Source organism: Artibeus jamaicensis, unplaced genomic scaffold (assembly GCF_021234435.1).
Source record: "Artibeus jamaicensis isolate MK-2021 breed Jamaican fruit bat unplaced genomic scaffold, CSHL_Jam_final contig_464, whole genome shotgun sequence".
NCBI lineage: Eukaryota > Metazoa > Chordata > Mammalia > Chiroptera > Phyllostomidae > Artibeus > Artibeus jamaicensis.
The window spans coordinates 19,338,822-19,356,548 of NW_026521842.1; the positions used below are offsets into that span (position 1 = coordinate 19,338,822).

Consider the following 17,727-nt stretch of genomic DNA (forward strand, 5'->3'; position numbering starts at 1 on the left):
AGGTGGTGCGGAGTTCATCCTTTCCCTTCTCGGGGCTGGGGTCCCCTCCCCAGGATTGAAGCTGGCACCTCTTCCTGCAGCACACTGCCGGAGGACCTCCCTTCCTTGCCCGCTCCCCCAAAACAGCTCTTCAAGGGCCCCCAGAGGCTCATGGGGTGACATTAACCCTAATCCTGAAGGGCAGGTTCACCAGCTAGAAACTTTAGCTCCCCATGGCAAGGAGGGGAGTGGGAAGAACTTGGATTTGAGACTAGAAGCCTGATTTAGGACCCCTAAATTCTGGCTCAGACGTGCGTCAGTGGGGAGTGGGTGTCAGCGGACAGAGGAAGGGTGAAGTCTGTCCAGCCTGTAAATGTTCTGCTTGCTTGGGCAACAGGCCAGGACCTGGCAAGGAGGGAAAGGAGAATTTACTTATTAAAGGGCCAGACCTAATTCTTCTTCAGAGGAAAGCCGGCTCCTTTGGTTGGTCCTTGCCTCCACCTATGTTGGCACCCTCCCACCTCCCCTCCCCATTCACGCACTCCCCTTCCTTCTCCCTTCTTCGGAGCCTCCCAGACAAAACACACACACACACACACACACACACACACACACACACACACACACACACACACGAATCAGACAGCCCCCCCCCCCCTTAGTCTGCCAGTCTGCCTTGCTCCGCCCAAGAGGATGGGGCGGGGTCTCGGTGGGTGTGAGGTCCTAGGGGGAGGGTGTGGGATCCCTCCTGGGGGGAGGGGGGACAGACACGTCAGCCCCGGCCTCAGCGTAGACGGGGGCGAGTGCGGGGGCGGGCAGAGGCTTAAATAGGCGGCTCTTGGAGCCCCGACCCAGTGCGGACAGAGAAGGCAGCCTCTGTGAGAGCATCGAGTAGCTTAGCCTGGGTCTGCGATCCGAGCACGGGACCTAGTCCAGACCGTGTCTGTGTGCGAGTGGGTGAGTGTCCTGTCTGAACGGGATGGGGGTGGTCGCACCATCAGGGTTGCCGATGGACGAGTCAGGCGGATGGGACTCAAATCAGGGCGCAAAGACCTTCACAACTGAGATGGGACCCCTGCAGGTCGTCGGTCCACAGGCGCGCCCGGGGTCCAGCCTTTCTCTCCATCCCCACCGTGGCTTAAGAGCCATCCCAATTCTTCCCCAGACGGCTTCCAACACGATGACTCTAAATGGCGGCGGAGCAGGAGGGAGCCGCCGGGAGCGCGAGCGCCGTCGGGGCAGCACCCCCTGGGGCTCAGCACCTCCGCTCCACCGCCGGAGCATGCCGGTGGACGAGCGCGACCTGCAGGCGGCGCTAGCTCCCAGCGCTTTGGCAACGGCTGCGGCAGCGGGGACTCGGACCCAGGGTCCGAGGCTGGACTGGCCAGAGAGCTCCTCTGATTCGCTTAGCTCAGGGGGCAGCGACTCAGATGAGAGTGTTTACAAAGTGCTGTTGCTGGGGGCGCCTGGCGTGGGCAAGAGCGCTCTGGCGCGTATCTTCGGTGGTTTAGAGGATGGGCCTGAAGCCGAGGCCACAGGTAAGGGGGCTGGGACTATTCAAAGGAGGGGAGATCCCAGGGTTAGGACTAGGTAGGGGCTACAGGGGTGGGGACCTGGGATAAAAGCAGCAAATAGCAAGGGATTCTGAAGGCACTTTCAGAAACATGCCTGTATCTACCTCAACGGTGAACAGTTGAGGAAATTAAAGGAGTAGGGACCCTTTGCAGAGGAAGAAATGCTGAGTAGAAGGCCCAGGGCATACATATGACTACTCTAGGACGGGGACAGGACACCCCTTCCTGCAGGGCAGACAGGAACAAAGCCCGAGGGGGGTTCTAGGAAAGGCATCTCAGGTGATCGAGACCTGCAGAGGATGTGACTGTCATTATTCTAAATCAGGCCACCGTGGTCAGAGCCACCCTGGGACTCAGGCAACAGGTGGGCAGGGAGCACAGGACTGGCCACCCAGGACGCTGGTAGTTTGGGGAAGGCGTCTCTAGGTGGAGCCCAGGCACAGCTGCCCTCCACCCCACTCCCACCCCCATCACTTCTGTTGCCCCCTAACAGCCAGCAGTGGACAGGAAGGTTTGGAGGTGGGAGGGTGGCTCTGGGGAGGAGTTGAGGAGTATGGCCAGAATAGGAAAGCTGGTGTGTGTGTGGTGGGGGCGGGGGGAGGCTTTTGGCAGCCAGCAAGTAACCTAACGACTGGTCTCCCGTCTAGGGCACACGTATGATCGCTCCATCATGGTGGATGGAGAAGAGGCATCGCTCATGGTCTATGATATTTGGGAGCAGGTAGGTTGCAGGCTGAGACCCAGGGCAGGGTGGGAGCGGTGAGCTGGGAGCCGGGGCCTGCTGGGAGTGACATCCTTATAGCTGGGGCCTGAGGCCTGTTGTGTAGATGTGTGTGTATGTGTTCTTTAGGATGGGGGCCACTGGCTACCTGGCCACTGCATGGCCATGGGGGATGCATACGTCATCGTGTACTCAGTGACAGACAAGGGCAGCTTCGAGAAGGCCTCAGAGCTTCGGGTCCAGCTGCGGCGGGCACGGCAGACAGAAGACGTACCCATCATCCTGGTGGGCAACAAGAGTGACCTGGTGCGCTCTCGTGAGGTCTCCTTGGATGGTGAGTAGAGTGTAGGTCAGAAAGGGAGGGGGATCCTGGCTGGGCTGTGGTCAGCTCAGTCTTGACTCAGCCTGAGTCCCTGGGGATGGTCATCAGTGGCTAAAAATGTCCAGGAAGAAAACTTGGAGGGGGAGGGGAGAGCTTCCTCCCACGGGACTTCCAAAACCCGAGAGTGCTGGGGAAAGGACCAAGTGTGCTGGGAGGGCTGCTGGGTCGCCTCAGGGTCCTCTCGCCCTCTGTGGCCCTGACCTGACAGATGAGGGCTGAAGACAGTGCATGGAACCAGGCCAGGAGGTCAGAACCTGGATCCCAGGCCTGGGCCAGTCTCAAAGTAGGCTTGCCTCTGGGGAAGGCCCTCCCTTCTTGGGCTCAGTGTCCTACTCTGTGGCCCCAGAACTGAGCCTCTCAGAGGTGCCAAGCAGGACTTGGTTACATTCCCACCATTCCACTGGTCATTCATCATGATATAACATCAAACCATAATTCACTAAGCTACCCAAAAGAGTTCTCATATTCCTGTGATGACTACCTGGGTGCTTCCATTTACAGGTCAGACTTCAAATTATTTCAATAAATGAATCTCCTTTTGCGGGACTTTGTGAGCTCTTTAAACTTGAACACTTGGTTGGGTGACCAGCAACGCCTGGGACCCTCCATACAGGAACTGGGGTCTCTGTTTCTGCAGAGGACCCAGCGGTCCACTGTCCCTTACCCACAGATTCCTGAGTAGCAGATGTCATGGGGTGGTCAGGATTTGAGTGGACTCTTCACCATCCCGCTTTGTTACTGGTGTGTTCTTCTCCCCATTCACCAGAGGGCCGGGCCTGTGCAGTGGTTTTTGACTGCAAGTTTATTGAGACCTCGGCTGCGCTCCACCACAACGTCCAGGCGCTGTTTGAGGGAATCGTGCGCCAGATACGCCTGCGCAGGGACAGCAAAGAGGCCAATGCACGTCGGCAAGCAGGTACCCGGCGGCGAGAAAGCCTTGGCAAGAAGGCGAAGCGCTTCCTGGGCCGCATCGTAGCTCGCAACAGCCGCAAGATGGCCTTTCGTGCCAAGTCCAAGTCTTGCCACGACCTTTCAGTGCTCTAGGCCTCAAGGCCATGTACGGTGTTGTGCAGACAGTTGGGCAGATTGGTGGGCTGGCCCAGCAACTGCCCTAGGGGGGCCTCGGGGCTGGCTCAGACTCGGGTGTCCCCCACCTCATGGCCACAGGCAGGCAGTGCTGCCCGGGGAGGTGGCTTCCACTGGCCATTGAGGGCAGGGCCCAAAGAGGTGCTTAGGCCGGCCCACGTGAGTCCCAAGCAGCAGCTGGAGGTCAGCTCATGGGACAGGGCTGTGTGTGGGGAGAGGATTCTGCCTTTCTCTCCAGCCCCATGTGCATGCCCCGGAGGGTGGCTGTCCAGTGCAGTGGCGATTTGTTTACAGGCAGATTTTTGTAATAAAGTCTATTTGTTGATAGGTCAAGGCTGTGGACTCTGTGTTTCCTCATGGGGCTGGGCACTGCAGGAGCAGGCAGTGTTTTCGGAGTTGAGGGATGGAGACTCCCTGCCCCACCCTGGTATGTGGCCTTGACTATCTGAATGTTGGGGCCCAGATACAGCCAGCTGAGCCAGAGGGGGCAGGAATGGCTTGGGGCATGGCTGGGGGGTCCCAGCAGCAGTGGGAGACATAAACCTCTCCCAGGTGTTACCCAGATTCTTTTCCTGCGCTAGGGCCTGGCATTGCCCAGCTGGTTGAGGGTTCAATCACCCCACTGTGTATAAGGAAAACTGAGGCAGCCCGAGAGACCATGCCTTGCTCCTTGTCTCATGGCCAAACAGGAACCCTGGATTCGGCCCTCTGGCTGGTGTCTCTGCCTTGCTTCCTCCAGAGGGGCTGGAAACCCCCTTGGGTGGGGTGGTTGGAGAAGACGTCAAGACTCCTTTGCTTGTTAAGGATGGAGTGAGGAAGGCATATCCTGTGGACTTAACTCTGAGCGGCTCTCCACCTCCCTGCTGGCTAAGGTGGTATTGGGGGAACAGGTCCCTGGACCCCTCCTTGTCTGGAATGAGAGGCCTCGCATCTGTGTGGGAACATGTGCACGTTCACCAATGGAGGCGTGCGTCTCCGCATCACTCACACTCAGGAAGGGGAACCCTTGTGGGCACAGGTGCCTGCTTTACGAATGTTGTTTCAAGAACAAGCGTCCCCATTCAGCAATGGCAGATAGGGAGCTAAAGGGCTTGTCCCCCCGCCCCCCACAGGCTGAGCAAGGACAGTCTCCGGAGCTTGGGCACGGCCCGGCACAAGGTTGGAGAGTTTCTGAGAAAGTTCCAGGCTAGGGTTCATATATTCCTTCATTAGTTCAATTTATTCCTTCCACGGGGAGCCTTTGCACCCTGGCTCAAGTCTCGATGCCATTGTTCAACGACAGGAGGAGGTTTGAAGGCTGCTCCTCAGTGTATGTGACCTCTGGGACTAACCCACATGCCCCCCAGGACAGTGTCAACTGTTCAAAGCTTCTGCTGCACCTCCCACCCCAACATACTTCAAGGCACATGGAAGGCATGGTTTTCTCAGCAAGTGAAGGTCCCAAGGCCTGAAGAAGGATCCAACCCAAATCTTCCTGGTTCTGCCACTTACTGACTGTGTGACCCTTGGCAAGCCATTCAACCTCTCTGTGCCCCAGTGTGTGACCTGGGGATGGTGTCCTCTTCAGAACAGAGTGGAATAATGCAGTTATGTACTTAGAGCAGGCACGTAGTAGAGGTTTAGTGCACATGAGATGTCTCAACATCCCCACGCTGCACTGCTCTAGGCTGGGGTGCCCAGGATGTCTGAGTGATGCTGAGTAGGCAACTCAGCCTGTGACAGATGAGGCCGGGTGCAGCTGAGGGTTTCCGGTGCAGCCCCCGGCCAGAGAGAACCTAACCAGACATGCAGTGGGAAGGACCCAGGGAAGACCATGGGAAGCTCTGAGGACAAGGAGAGACTAGAGACCTTGTGACCCTTCCCACCCTGCCCCCTTGTTCTGGACTCCCAGGATCCAGGAGCTTCTCTTGGCTCTGCTTGGCTGCCCTCACTGGGGGAAAGGCCCCTGGTCAGCCTGGCGATTCTCTCAAGGTCACCTGAACTGATTTTGTCTTCTCTGTCCTACTCAGAGGCAGGAAGCAGTCTATTGTCTCAGCCCTTTCAGTGTCCAGGGGCTACTGTGAGCACTTAGGGAACCTCAAGGAGTCTCACGGGCCACTGTGCCCCACCCACTGTCCCACCCCACCGGTAGGTGGTCTGGAGTCCTGGATGCCTAGTACAGGCCATGCACCGCTCAGCTGTCCTTCACATACAGCCTCCAGCTCCTTGTCTTAGGTCCACGAGACAGACAGGAGCAGCCGAGGCTGGGCAAGGGCCAGGTCCCCTGGGTCCCTGAGTGCTGCCCAGAAGGGGCTCACAGTCTGATGGAAGAGACAGACCATAAATATCTGGTGTCCTCTCTGCACTGACAGAGAGAGCACCCAGCATGGAACGGGGAGGTGTTTCCAAAGCAGAACCTTGAACGAGACTGGGAGCCCAGGGGAGGTTTCCTGGAGAAGGGACTATGAGCTGAGTACTGACGCCTGAGCAGGGGCTCCCCAGACACATGAAGGGGTGGGAATGGCATCCAGACAAAAGGAACGGAGCAGGCCAAGGTGGAGCTGCAGGTGCTGTGCGTGGGGCAGACGTAGGGTGGAGGGTGGAGTCACTCAAAAAGCAGTCATCCCTCCACATCCACAGGGGATTGGTTGCAGGACCCTCACAGATATCAAGATCCGTGGATGCTCAAGTCCTTTCTATAAGTGGCGTAGTATTTGCATACAACCTATGTGCATCCTCCTGAACACTCTAAGTGATCTCCATAACTTCTAATATATTTTATAATCATCTCATAACACCCAATCTTATAATACCTAATACTTAAATCATCTTACATAACCTAACACAATGTGAGTGCTGCATAAAGAGCTGTTATACTCCTAGTGTTGGAGGAATAATCGCAAGAAAAATAGTCCCTGCATGTTCAGGAAGACACACCCACCGCAGGCCTAACTGCACGTCAACAATAACTTCACGATTTCTTTTTCGAATATTGTCCACCTACGGCTGGCTGAATCTGCAGACTGCACCGTCCAAGCCCAGGGGGCCAAGAAGTGCCCCCTGGGCTGTGTAGGGATGGGAGGAGTGCAGGCCAAAGATCTCCCCACCTCCTGGGGCTGGCAGTGACAGATGCTGAGCAGCCCCCAGCTTTCCAAAGTCAATGAGTAACTTGGGGGGCTGGGCAGGGCCAGGCACGCTGCTGTGGGCCCAGTGGTGTTTTCTACTCCTGAGCAAGCGTGGCGGGCCCGCCTACCTGCTCAAGTGTCCGCCCTTCCTGCTCAAGTGTCCGCCCTGCCCTACTCCACCCAGCCGGTCCAGCCAGCACTCCTTGGAGAAAAAAGCCTTCTCACCTGGCAGCTGGACCAAGGGAGCCAGGGCTTCGGCACCAGCAGGTGAAGGGCTGGGAGTGGAGGGTGGGGGGTGGGCAGGGCCGAGGTGGGGACGGTGGAGGGGGGAGGAGGAACACTGCCCTGTCCCCCCATCATCTAGGGAAGATAGGCGAGGTTGTCCACGCTCTGTGTGCCCAGGTCCACGCTGAGGGCTAGAAAATGCTGAGATGAGGGCAGGGCTCCTGCCCTGAGGAGACTCCAAGTCTCCAGGATGGCCGTGGGAGGAAGAACAGTCCCGCAGACCCTGAACCAAGAGTCCTCTGTTCCAGGAAGAATTCGCCTGTGGTTAATGAATCCTCTGTGACCTTGGTCAGGCCCCGTCCTTCAGGCTTGCTACAACTGGAGGCAATTGTATGAACTGACCCTCAGAGTCATCAGGGTCTTTCTAAATTTTTGTGATTTTTCAGGGCTGCTGGGAAATTACCACTTTGGGGTCCTTGATTTGGAGAGGCTTGGGGTGGGGGGAGGAGACAAGGTCTGAAGGTGAAACTCCTGTGGAGATCCTTATGGGGGCAACAACTAAGGAGCAGCAGGGTGGCCGGGCCTAGGGGGCTTGGCGGGCCTGGCTGAACAGCTAGACGCTGCCCTGCAAGGAATGGGGAGCCACGGGCCCTTCAAAGGGGAGGAAGAGGAGGCCAGTCTGTCATCAGGTCCCTCCCGTCTATGTGTTTGGAAGGAGCTGGGCAGAGGACAAGGGGAGGAGGGTGGTGGCGGTGTTCACTTCCGTGGGATGGGGAGGGGCAGTTCTGAGAGTTGCTGGGGCAGCATAGGAGGACAGGGGACAGGAGGGGGTCTCACTGCCAGCCCCATAGTGACTAAGCAGCAGGAGGTTCAGCTGAAGGAGAGACAGTTACACCCCACGGGGCTTGGGGGAGCCAAGGCCTGGGGCTGCGTGAGGATGAGAAGAGGGATACTCCCTAGGGGAAGGGTGGTGGGAGGGACCTCCTGCCCACCAGTCTGGGCTGGATGCTCACTGCCGTGTCCCTCAGGCCCATCCTGACCATGGTCCCTGCCTGGTTGTGGCTGCTTTGCCTCTCCATCCCCCAGGTGAGCTGGGCCCTGCTCCCCGCTTCAGATCCTGGCTTTGGGGGTTGGCAACCTTGCTCCCCTCTCCACCTTGACCAGTTATATTGACCATGGGTGGTAGTAGTTGGGGGCAGAGCTGGCTGTAAACCTGTTGTGGGATCATGAGGGTGGATTCACTAAGGTACGGCTAGGTCCAGGGAACAGGCAGAAATTCCCCACCCTGTGAGGTCCCCAGTGCCATGGCAGGAAGGCAGAGCCTGGTGACAAGATGAAAATCTTCCCACAGGCTCTTCCCAAGGCCCAGTCTGCAGAGCTGTATGTGGAAGTCCCAGAAAACTATGGTGGCAATTTCCCTTTGTACCTGACCAAGGTGGGCTGCCTTTTCTTCTTTCTCTGGCTCACTCCAAAGAACCTTGCTCTCTGGAGAGCACACGATATAGTGTGCATAACTAGAAAGATTTTAATCCCAGAAGGAAGTAGGTCTTTCAGTAAAAGAAGGAAGTATTGGGGCCCCGGGTGGTGCAGCTCAGTGGATTGAGCGCAGGCCTGCGAACCAGAGGATCGCCATTCGATTCCCAGTCAGGGCACATGCCTGGGTTGCAGGCCAGTTCCCTGCAGGCTATTTCCCAGCAGGGGAAGCACTAGAGGCAACCATACATTGATGTTTCTCTCCCTCTCTCCTTCCCTTCCCCTCTAAAGATAAATAAATAAAAAATCTTAAAAAAAAAAAAAGAAGGAAGTGTTGGGAGAGGAGTTTCAGGCTTTAGAAAGGAGGGCAGGGACTGTTAGGAAGACGCATCAGGTACAGGGGAAAGAGCTCTATCTCTGAATCTCAGTTTTGGTATCTCCTGGCTGTGTGATCTCAGGTAAGCACTAACCTTCTCTGAGCCTTGGTTTTCCCAAATATAAAATAGGGTCATTGGGTGGAGGGGGCACCCCCTGGGCCCATCCCTTCTGTTCTGTTCTTCCCCACCAGCTGCCACTACCCCGTGAGAAAGCTGAGGGCCAGATTGTGCTGTCAGGAAACTCAAACATGGCAGACGGGGACCTCTTTGCTGTGGATCCTGACTCCAGTTTCCTGCTGGTGACCAGAGCCCTGGACCGAGAGGAGCAGGCAGAGTACCAGCTACAGGTAGGGCTGGGCCAGGTGCAGGGGAAGACATCAAAGGAAGGGCAGGGCACTAACTACTCTTCCCTGCAGGTCACCCTGGAGGCTGAGGATGGACGTGTCCTGTGGGGCCCGCAGCCTGTGCGTGTGCATGTGAGGGATGAAAATGACCAGGTGCCCCATTTCTCCCAGGCCATCTACAGAGTTCAGCTGAGCCAGGGCACCAGGCCCGGTGAGTGGCCCAGGCAGCCAGCTCACAGCAAGTTCAGGTGGGCGCTGCTGGGAGAACAGGGAGTGAAGAGATGGCCAGAGACTCAGCATAGGGACAGGGTAGCTGTGGCCCAATTTCTGTCCCACCCTGCACCCCTCTATTCTGCTGAGGGTCCTCAGGTGAGTCCTGTCCACATTGGCCTGTTTGTCCATCTGTGAAGTGGAGCAAAAAGCTGTGGCTTACCTTTAGTCGTGACATGATGGTGGATCTGGAAGGAAGGACCAGGAAGAGATAGGGAAGACCCGGGAGATTCTCTCACCCTCCGCATCACTTACGGCTTGCCCTGTCCATGTACACCAGGTATTCCCTTCCTCTTCCCCGAGGCTTCGGACGGGGATGAACCAGGAACAGCTAACTCAGATCTTCGATTCCGCATCTTGAACCAGGCCCCGGCCCAGCCTTTCCCAGACATGTTCCAGCTGGAGCCTCGGCTGGGGGCTCTGGCCCTCAGTCCCAGGGGTGAGCCTGAGCTGGGTGTGATGGGGGCAGGAGAGTCAGGGAGAACCACAGAAGGTGGTAATAGAAGGGTGGGTTGGGACTTGAGAGCTAAAGTAGGAGGAAAGAACATTCTAGATGGAGAAAGTATCAAGGCAAAGGTTCATACTTGAACCATGCATGGGGGTAGAACCATGCATGGAGAGTTAAGAAATGCTGTGCATGTAGTGCCTCAGCCCTACATTCTGGAGAGCTGGGCCTAAGGGTAAGGATAGGAGAGGACTGAGGGGTTGTAGCCTCGGACATTACTGGGGGACCTTTGAATTGACAGCAAGAGCGGCCTAGACCTGGGAGCTCAGACCAGAGGTAGGGTCTGAGGACAGGAAGAAAAGCCAAACTTGCACCCACCTAGCCAGCCACCCATTCACTCATCTGCTCCCCAACCACATGAGCAGCCCATCTATCCAAACAGCCATCCATCCAAACAGCCATCCATCCAAACTAACTCTACCACACACCCAAATCCCCATCCATCTTCCTGCTCCCCAAACTCCCATCCACCCACCTAGTCCACCATCCACTCCTCCAACCGGTCACCTGCTCATCTACCCATTTGTGCATGCATGCCTCCCCGCCGTCCTGGTGATTCATGCGTTCAGTCGCCCAATCATTCATCGTGTGGATAGATATGAAAATGACTTTGCAAATGGTCAGGTCTTGGCTGGGTGTTCACAATGGTGCTAAAAGTCCTTCTCATCCCTCGGCCAAGAAAGTGGCCAGAACACCTGCCACATGCTTGGCTTTGTGTTTGGTACCTCACTAAGAAGGGTGGCCTGAACCCTATTCCCTAGTGCCCTGCTCAGCTAACAACCCTGCGTCTTCTAGGGAGCACCAGCCTAGACCAGGCCCCAGAAGGACCCTACCAGCTGTTGATACAGGTCAAGGATATGGGTGACCAGGCCTCAGGCCACCAGGCCACAGCTACTGTAGATGTCTCCATAGTAGAGAGCACCTGGGTGCCCCAGGATCCAGTCCACCTGGTGGAGAATCTCAAAGTCCCGTACCCACACCGCATCTCCCAGGTGAGTAAGCGCCTATCAGTGGCTGAAGCAGCCCCATGGATGGTGCGGCTGAGACTCATGAGATTTGAGGGGTGCATCTGGGGCCCAGCTTGACCCCTCCTCTTCCCCTACCTGTGTCCTTCCCTCCACCGTCCCCCTCAGTTCTCATTATGCAGTGGAGCGTTCAAGGCCCTGGGACCAGCCCCACAGCCCTTCACCTGCTGTCCTCTGGCAGGTGTGGCTCTGCGCTGTGACCTGCTGAGCTTGCCCCCGGGGCTTCCTCAGGGGAACAGCTGCCACCCCCGCTGCTTCCTGCTGCCTTGGGGATTATCACTCAGGCCAGGAATGTCCCAGGCCTCCTCGAGGAACAGTCTAGGGTCAGGCCCTGCCTGAGGGAAGAGAATCAAACAGCCTGGTCATTCAGGCACTTTGGGAAGGGTGCACTTGGACCAGCGCAAAGCCACCGTGGAACTGCCAGAGCCACAAGTGTCCCAAACAGAAGAACCCCCTGGCTCAGGGACAACAGCAATTTGCCTTGGGTCACACAGTACCTGGGGCCCAGGCTCCCCACCTGAGAATGGTGGGGCAGTAGGGCTGACACATGCTGTTCTTGCCTCCCATCCTGGGTTGTCCTCATTCTGTGTCCCCCCCCCCACAGGTACACTGGAGTGGGGGGGATGCACATTATCACCTGGAGAGCCAGCCCCCTGGACCCTTTGATGTGGATGCAGAGGGGAAACTCTCTGTGACCAGGGAGTTGGACCGAGAAGCCCAGGCTGAGGTGAGGTGAGGGGGAAGCCAGGAGGGGCTGCCAAGGGGTGCTTGGTCACTGTCTGGTTGGCTTTGGGGGGTGTCACATCCCCCACAGGCACCAAGGCAGTGAAAGAGTGCCCAGAAAAGCTGGAGCTGGCCATCAGAAGGGAACCCAGACCCAGGCCAGGCCGGAGTGGCCCTTGTGGCCTTCATCTGAAGCCCCCCACTGCCCACTGTAGTACCTGCTCCAGGTGCGGGCTCAGAATACCCGTGGTGAAGACTACACAGAACCTCTGGAGCTGCAGGTGGTGGTGATGGATGAGAACGACAATGCGCCTCTTTGCCCCCCACGCGGCCCCCCAATCAGCCTCCCTGAGCTCAGTCCCCCAGGTGGGCTATAGGCCTTGTCAGGGGCTGGGGGAGGGGTGAAGTCTTATGAACCAGGGCATTTTGTTCTTTGGGATGGGGCCAGCCTCAATGACCCATACAACACAGACAGACAGACACACACACACACACACACACACACACACACACACACACACGGGCTCAGGTGCAGCCCAGCCCACAAGAGGAGTGGGTGAAGTAAGCCTCTAGGTAGGGCCCTGGTCCCACCCACATGGGTATTGTCTTTCCAGGCACCAAGGTGACTCGGCTGTTGGCAGAGGACATGGATGCCCCCGGCTCCCCCAGTTCCCATGTTGTGTATCGGCTGCTGAGCCCTGAGCTTGAGGAGGGCACAGAGGGGAGAGCCTTCGAGCTAGACTCCACCTCGGGCAGTGTGACCCTGGGCGCTCTCCCCCTGCATGCGGGCCAGCGCATCCTGCTTCAGGTGCTGGCTATGGACCTCGGAGGAGCAGAGGGTGGTAAGTGCCCTGATGGTGAACCTGAAGATGACCCAGGCTCCCTGCCCCTGGTGTCTCTATCATGGCCTCCCCAACATGCCCTCCTGTGCCTCAGGTCTCAGCAGCACGTGTGAGGTCACCATCACAGTCATGGACATCAATGACCATGCTCCAGAGTTCACCACTTCCCAGGTAAGCAGAAGCAGGGGAGGAGACCTTGGGAAGGCCCTGATGGGGGAAGGCCCTGATCATGCCCACCCAAATGTCTTCAGATTGAGCCCATAAACCTCCCAGAGGACACAGAGCCCGGGACTCTGGTGGCCACACTCACGGCCACTGATGCTGACCTTGAGCCTGCCTTCCGCCTCATGGACTTTGTCATTGAGGGAGGGGATAAGGATGGGACCTTCGGCCTGGATTGGGAGCCAGGTTCTGATCGTGTCCAACTGCAACTCCTCAAGGTAAAGGGCTTGGGGTGGGGGAGGGGCACACGTACACTCATGTATGCACAAGTGTGCCACATGCCAGCCTACACGGTGACCCAGGCCCCACTGGTTCCAGAACCTCAGCTATGAGGCAGCACCAAGTCACGAGCTGGTCGTGGTGGTGCGGAGTGTGGCACCACTGGTGGGGCCAGGCGTGGGGCCTGGAGCCACAGCCACAGTGACGGTGCTGGTGGAGAGGGTGCTGCCACTCCCCAAGTTGGACCGAGAGAGCTATGAGGCCAGCATCCCGGTCAACTCCCCAGCCGGCTCCTTCCTGCTGACCATCCAGCCCTCGGACCCCACGAGCGGGCCTCTCAGGTGAGCCAGAAGCCCAGTGCCTTCCTTGGGTGGGACCTGCCCAGCTCCCCAGAGAGGACCCAGGCCTCGGAGGCAACTCCCGTGGTCTGTGGCCCACGACATTCCTCAGACCTGGCTAAGCCAAACTTGTGACTCCCTGGGGACGACCAGGGCCAGGTGAGCTGGACAGGACACAGAGAGGGGCATTTGGACCCCACAAGGGCACAGATGGCACCTTCCCACGCTGGCCAGACTGGGTTGTCTCAGGCACCCTCACCCAGTCTGCAGCACAGACAGGCGGCCCGGTCCTGGTTGCTTCATGGGGCGACCTGGGACTATTGCTGTTAAGTTAGGCACCCTCAGGTTGTGAGAGTCCCTTCTCCACCCATAGTATCTGTGGCCCAAGCCCCACCCCCCACCATGCCCCTGGAGCTGGGGAGTGAGATCAGGCACCCCAGGGAACTGCTGTCACCCCCAAGTCACAGAGAGGATATAAAACTTTAGCCGGTCACATGGCCCTGGAAGTCTCCAAGCAAGACCCTATATATCATCCCAGTGCCTCTCCTCCTCCCCATCTTCTCTGGACCTCAGGTTCTCCCTGGTCAATGACTCAGAGGGCTGGCTCTACATCAGAGAGGTCTCTGGGGAGGTGTACACGGCCCGTCCCCTGCAGGGTGCCCGGCCCGGGGACATATACACAGTGCTGGTGGAGGCTCGGGATGCAGGTATGGCTGGACAGCAGTGGTAGGCAGGCAGATGGACAGATGGATAGGCAGGACAGAGCTGCCTCCCTGGGGCCTTTGCTCACTTCTACTCTGCCCACCCCCCCACAGGAGGGAGAGGTGAGGGGTTAGGTCCAGTGGCCCCCTCTGAAAGTGCCTGGCCTCCTCTCCTCTCAGACCACCCCTCTCACAATCCCCCAGCCCAGCTTCTTTTCCCCAGAGGGCTTCTCATAGGCTGGGAGCAGAAGGTGTGGGGCTGGGCAGGTGGAAGGAGGGCCAGGGGCTCTGCTGGGCCAGCGAGCCAGCAGCTAAGTCTGAATGGGACACTAAGGCCGGGTATGGAAGACTGAATGCTACTTTGACAGGATGAAGAGCTGGCCCAGGGGTGGGTATGTCAGGGAGGCAGGTTTTAGCTCGGAGCTGGGCTGTTCCGTGGTGCAGCGCAGGCCCAGTGTGAGTGAGCTCCTCTGCACATTGTCGGGCCCTGGCACCAGCAGTGGGACTGGGGGGAGTGAGGACAAGCTTGAAACCCAGAAAAGCACAAAAAGAAAGATGAGGAGGCTGTTTAGATAGTGAGGAGGATGAAGTACATCGTAAGGAGGAGACTGGTGTGAGGATGCTAATGGGGATGGCAAGAGGTTGTAGAGGGGAGGGCGGGGGTGTGGCAGGGAAATCAGCAGGTGAGTCCGATGGGTGAAAAGGGACCAGCCAGGGGACTCCAGACTCACCCACCCCACAAGGGCCCAGGCCAGCTCAGCACTGCCTCCTCTGCAGGTGAGCCGACACTGAGCACCTCTGTGACCCTCGTGATCCACTTCCTGAAGGCCTCTTCTGCTTCAGCCCCAACTCTGGCCCTTATGCCCACCCAACACCTCTGCACACCCCGCAAGAATCATGGTGTGGTTGTCAGTGGACGCAGTGAGGACGCTGACCTGGGTGATGGGCATGGTCCCTACAGCTTTGCCCTTGGCCCCAACCCCACAATGCAGAGGGACTGGCGCATCCAGGCTCTCAATGGTGTGTGGAGGGGGAAGGGTGAGGGCTGTGGCCCAGGTGGGAGGGGAGTGGCGCTCCAAGTGAGATGCTCTTCCACTGTGGGGGTGGGCCTGGGCCTAAGGGGAGCAGCCTCCAGACAGCCTGCCCAAGCTAGTGATTCTGATTACCATGGTTCCAACAGGTTCCCATGCCTATCTTACCCTGGCCCTGCACTGGGTGGAGCCGCGTGAATACTTAGTCCCTGTAATTGTCAGCCAGAATGCCCAGATGTGGCAGCTCCTGGTCCGAGGTGAGGCCAAGGCTCAGGTGCAGCCTACAGTTTCTGAGGGAACCACTGGATACAGGGGGAAGGACTGGGTACGTGTGCATGCAGGCTCACATGCACACACGCGAGGAGCATGTATCCTCCCTATACATGAGTACATACATATCCACAAAAACACATGCCAGCCAGCTGGGCCAGGTTGGGCGCTCTGAGCAGCTGGAGAGAACACTTGTCTCCCCCCAGCTTATACCTTTTTCTCTTGTTTGCCCGCAGTGATCGTGTGCCGCTGCAACAAGGAGGGACAGTGCTTGCTCAAGGTGGGCCGCATGAAGGGCATGCCCACGAAGCTGTCAGCGGTGGGCATCCTCGTGGGCACCCTGCTGGCGATAGGTAATGGGGGCTGGGCTCCTGCGTGGGGAAGGGAGATGGGCAGTCAGAGCCACAGCCTCTAGATTAACGGTGCCCTTGTTCCCATGGTGCTCCCCAGGCTGGAGAAGGATCCCCCCGACTCTCCTAGTCATCATGCTCTTGCCTCCTGTTATACTCACCATTGTTATCATTGGTAGCAGCACTTACTGCTTCATTACTACACAGTGACTGCGTGACAGGCCCTAGGCCATGCATAGGATTATTGCATTGAAATCACCCCAAAACCCTGTGAGCTAGATCCCTGCCTCCCCTCATTTTCCAGATAAGGTCTCCGATGCTCAGAGAGGTTAAGTAACTTGTCTAAGGCTACACAGCCAGGGTGTGGCAGAGCCTGGGTCTTTCTAGCTGAAGTCCTTCAGTCCAAGCCTCCCTCTCTATCCCCTTCTATTCTTTAGCTCTCCCTAAATTTTCTCCTGGCTGGTTTCCTTGGCTCCTTCTAGCACAATGTACTCTACAATGTGCCTTTTCTCAGAGGCCCGTGGAAACAACTCATTGGCTCCCAGATGACCCCCACTCATACTCTTCCTCAGAGAAGAGAACCTTAGAGGCTGGGGAGTTCTGGGGGGCCTCAAGGGGGCGGGGCTTGGTGAGAGTTGAGCAGGCCACGCAGCTGGGCTTCTTCAGGAGCCAGGACCTCAGTCAAGCCAGCTCAGCCTTGGGGATGCCGCCTGGGAAACTTTGCTTCCTCATTAAACCAGCGCCAATAGCAGGGAGTCCCTAGTGATGGACAAGTCCACGGCCCCTTCTGAAGGCTGATCCATGCCCCTCGGGCCCCTCAGGCATCTTCCTCGTCCTCATCTTCACCCACTTGACTCTGGCGAGGAAGAAGGACCTTGATCAGCCAGTGGACAGTGTGCCCCTGAAGGCAGCGGTTTGAATGGTCCAGGCAACTCCAGCTCAGAGGTTGGCCTCTGGCTCCATCTGCATCTCCCAGGAGAGGGCCCGGCACTACAGCTCCGTGGGAGTAAGGTTAGCGCAGGAGGCCTTCGCCTGCCCTGGGGTGGAGGCGCCATCACCAGACATGCCCTAACACTGACCTTGTGGGCTGCTTGTGGGAGCACTCCAAACGGTGGCATGTTGGTCCAATAATAAAGCCTCAGAGAGCTGGGCATGGGCCTAAGGGACTGCTGTGCCCAGGTCCAAGTGTCCGGGTGTGTGTTTGTTACCTGTGTCCACTTGCCCCTTCATCCCTTCCCTGTCTCCTGCACAGAAAGGGCCGGGGGACTTGAGTGAAAAGGCTGGGGTCCCCTCTAGGGAAAGTCGAAGGGGCGTTATATGAGTTCTTGGTGAGATTTTGAGCAGGGTGGATCATTTCTTTGTTTAAAAAATTATTTATTTATTTATTTATTTATTTATTTATTTATTTATTTATTTATACAGGGGAAGGGAGGGAGAAAGAGAGGAAAGAAACATTGATCAGTTGCCTCTTGTACACTCCTTGACCAGGGACTGAACCCACAACCCAGGCCTGTGTCCTGACTGGGAATCGAACTGGTGATCTTTTGCTTTGTGGGACGATACCCAACCAACTGAGCCACATGGGTCAGGGCAGGGCGGGTCATTTCCTTGGGCATTCGGAGACCACTGGCTGCAAGCCCTGGATGGATCAACCCTGTCCAGGTGATGGTTGAGAAGGGCGTCTTCGAGAGCGCCATGTCTGTGTTTGCTGGAGATCTTTGCTGTGGGAGGACACCTTGTAAGTCTGTGTCTTCTGCTCATGTGTGAGCATGCTCGTGTTTTTATGCATGAGTCACTAGCGCACAGGGGTGGGTAGAAGTCTCTCAGTCTCAGGAGGGGTCTGGGCAGGAGTTGTGCAGGCCCCATGGGGCTAGACCAGGAGAGGTGAGGCTGGGCAGGGGTCCCTTTGCTCCAGTGTTGGCCCCAAAGTGCCTCCGTGTTTCTCACATGGGCTGCTCAACACGAG

At 57.5% G+C, this 17,727-nt stretch overlaps 2 protein-coding genes across 3 annotated transcripts; both read left to right on the forward strand.

Annotated features, from left to right (window-relative positions):
• Window positions 1-808: 808 nt before the first annotated feature.
• On the forward strand, window positions 809-4,075 carry RRAD (RRAD, Ras related glycolysis inhibitor and calcium channel regulator). Its single transcript, XM_037162741.2, has 5 exons — window positions 809-936; window positions 1,145-1,517; window positions 2,201-2,274; window positions 2,404-2,608; window positions 3,423-4,075. The coding sequence occupies exons 2-5, from the start codon at window positions 1,160-1,162 to the stop codon at window positions 3,698-3,700; spliced, it is 915 nt and encodes a 304-aa protein (XP_037018636.1). The 5' UTR covers window positions 809-936; window positions 1,145-1,159; the 3' UTR covers window positions 3,701-4,075.
• A 2,910-nt stretch (window positions 4,076-6,985) lies between these two features.
• On the forward strand, window positions 6,986-16,968 carry CDH16 (cadherin 16). Of its 2 annotated transcripts, XM_053666658.1 has the most exons (19): window positions 6,986-7,113; window positions 7,249-7,461; window positions 8,100-8,157; window positions 8,423-8,506; window positions 9,113-9,268; window positions 9,338-9,476; window positions 9,816-9,974; window positions 10,836-11,032; window positions 11,670-11,792; window positions 12,004-12,154; window positions 12,403-12,630; window positions 12,725-12,801; window positions 12,882-13,070; window positions 13,171-13,407; window positions 13,978-14,116; window positions 14,888-15,130; window positions 15,291-15,398; window positions 15,648-15,764; window positions 16,583-16,968. In XM_053666658.1, exons 3-19 carry the CDS (start codon window positions 8,113-8,115, stop codon window positions 16,678-16,680), a joined length of 2,490 nt encoding a protein of 829 aa, XP_053522633.1. In that variant the 5' UTR covers window positions 6,986-7,113; window positions 7,249-7,461; window positions 8,100-8,112; the 3' UTR covers window positions 16,681-16,968. The 2 variants fall into 2 exon arrangements, with proteins under 2 accessions (XP_053522633.1, XP_053522632.1); XM_053666657.1 differs by lacking the exon at window positions 7,249-7,461 and having other exon boundaries at window positions 6,987-7,113.
• The last annotated feature ends 759 nt before the right edge of the window (window positions 16,969-17,727 follow it).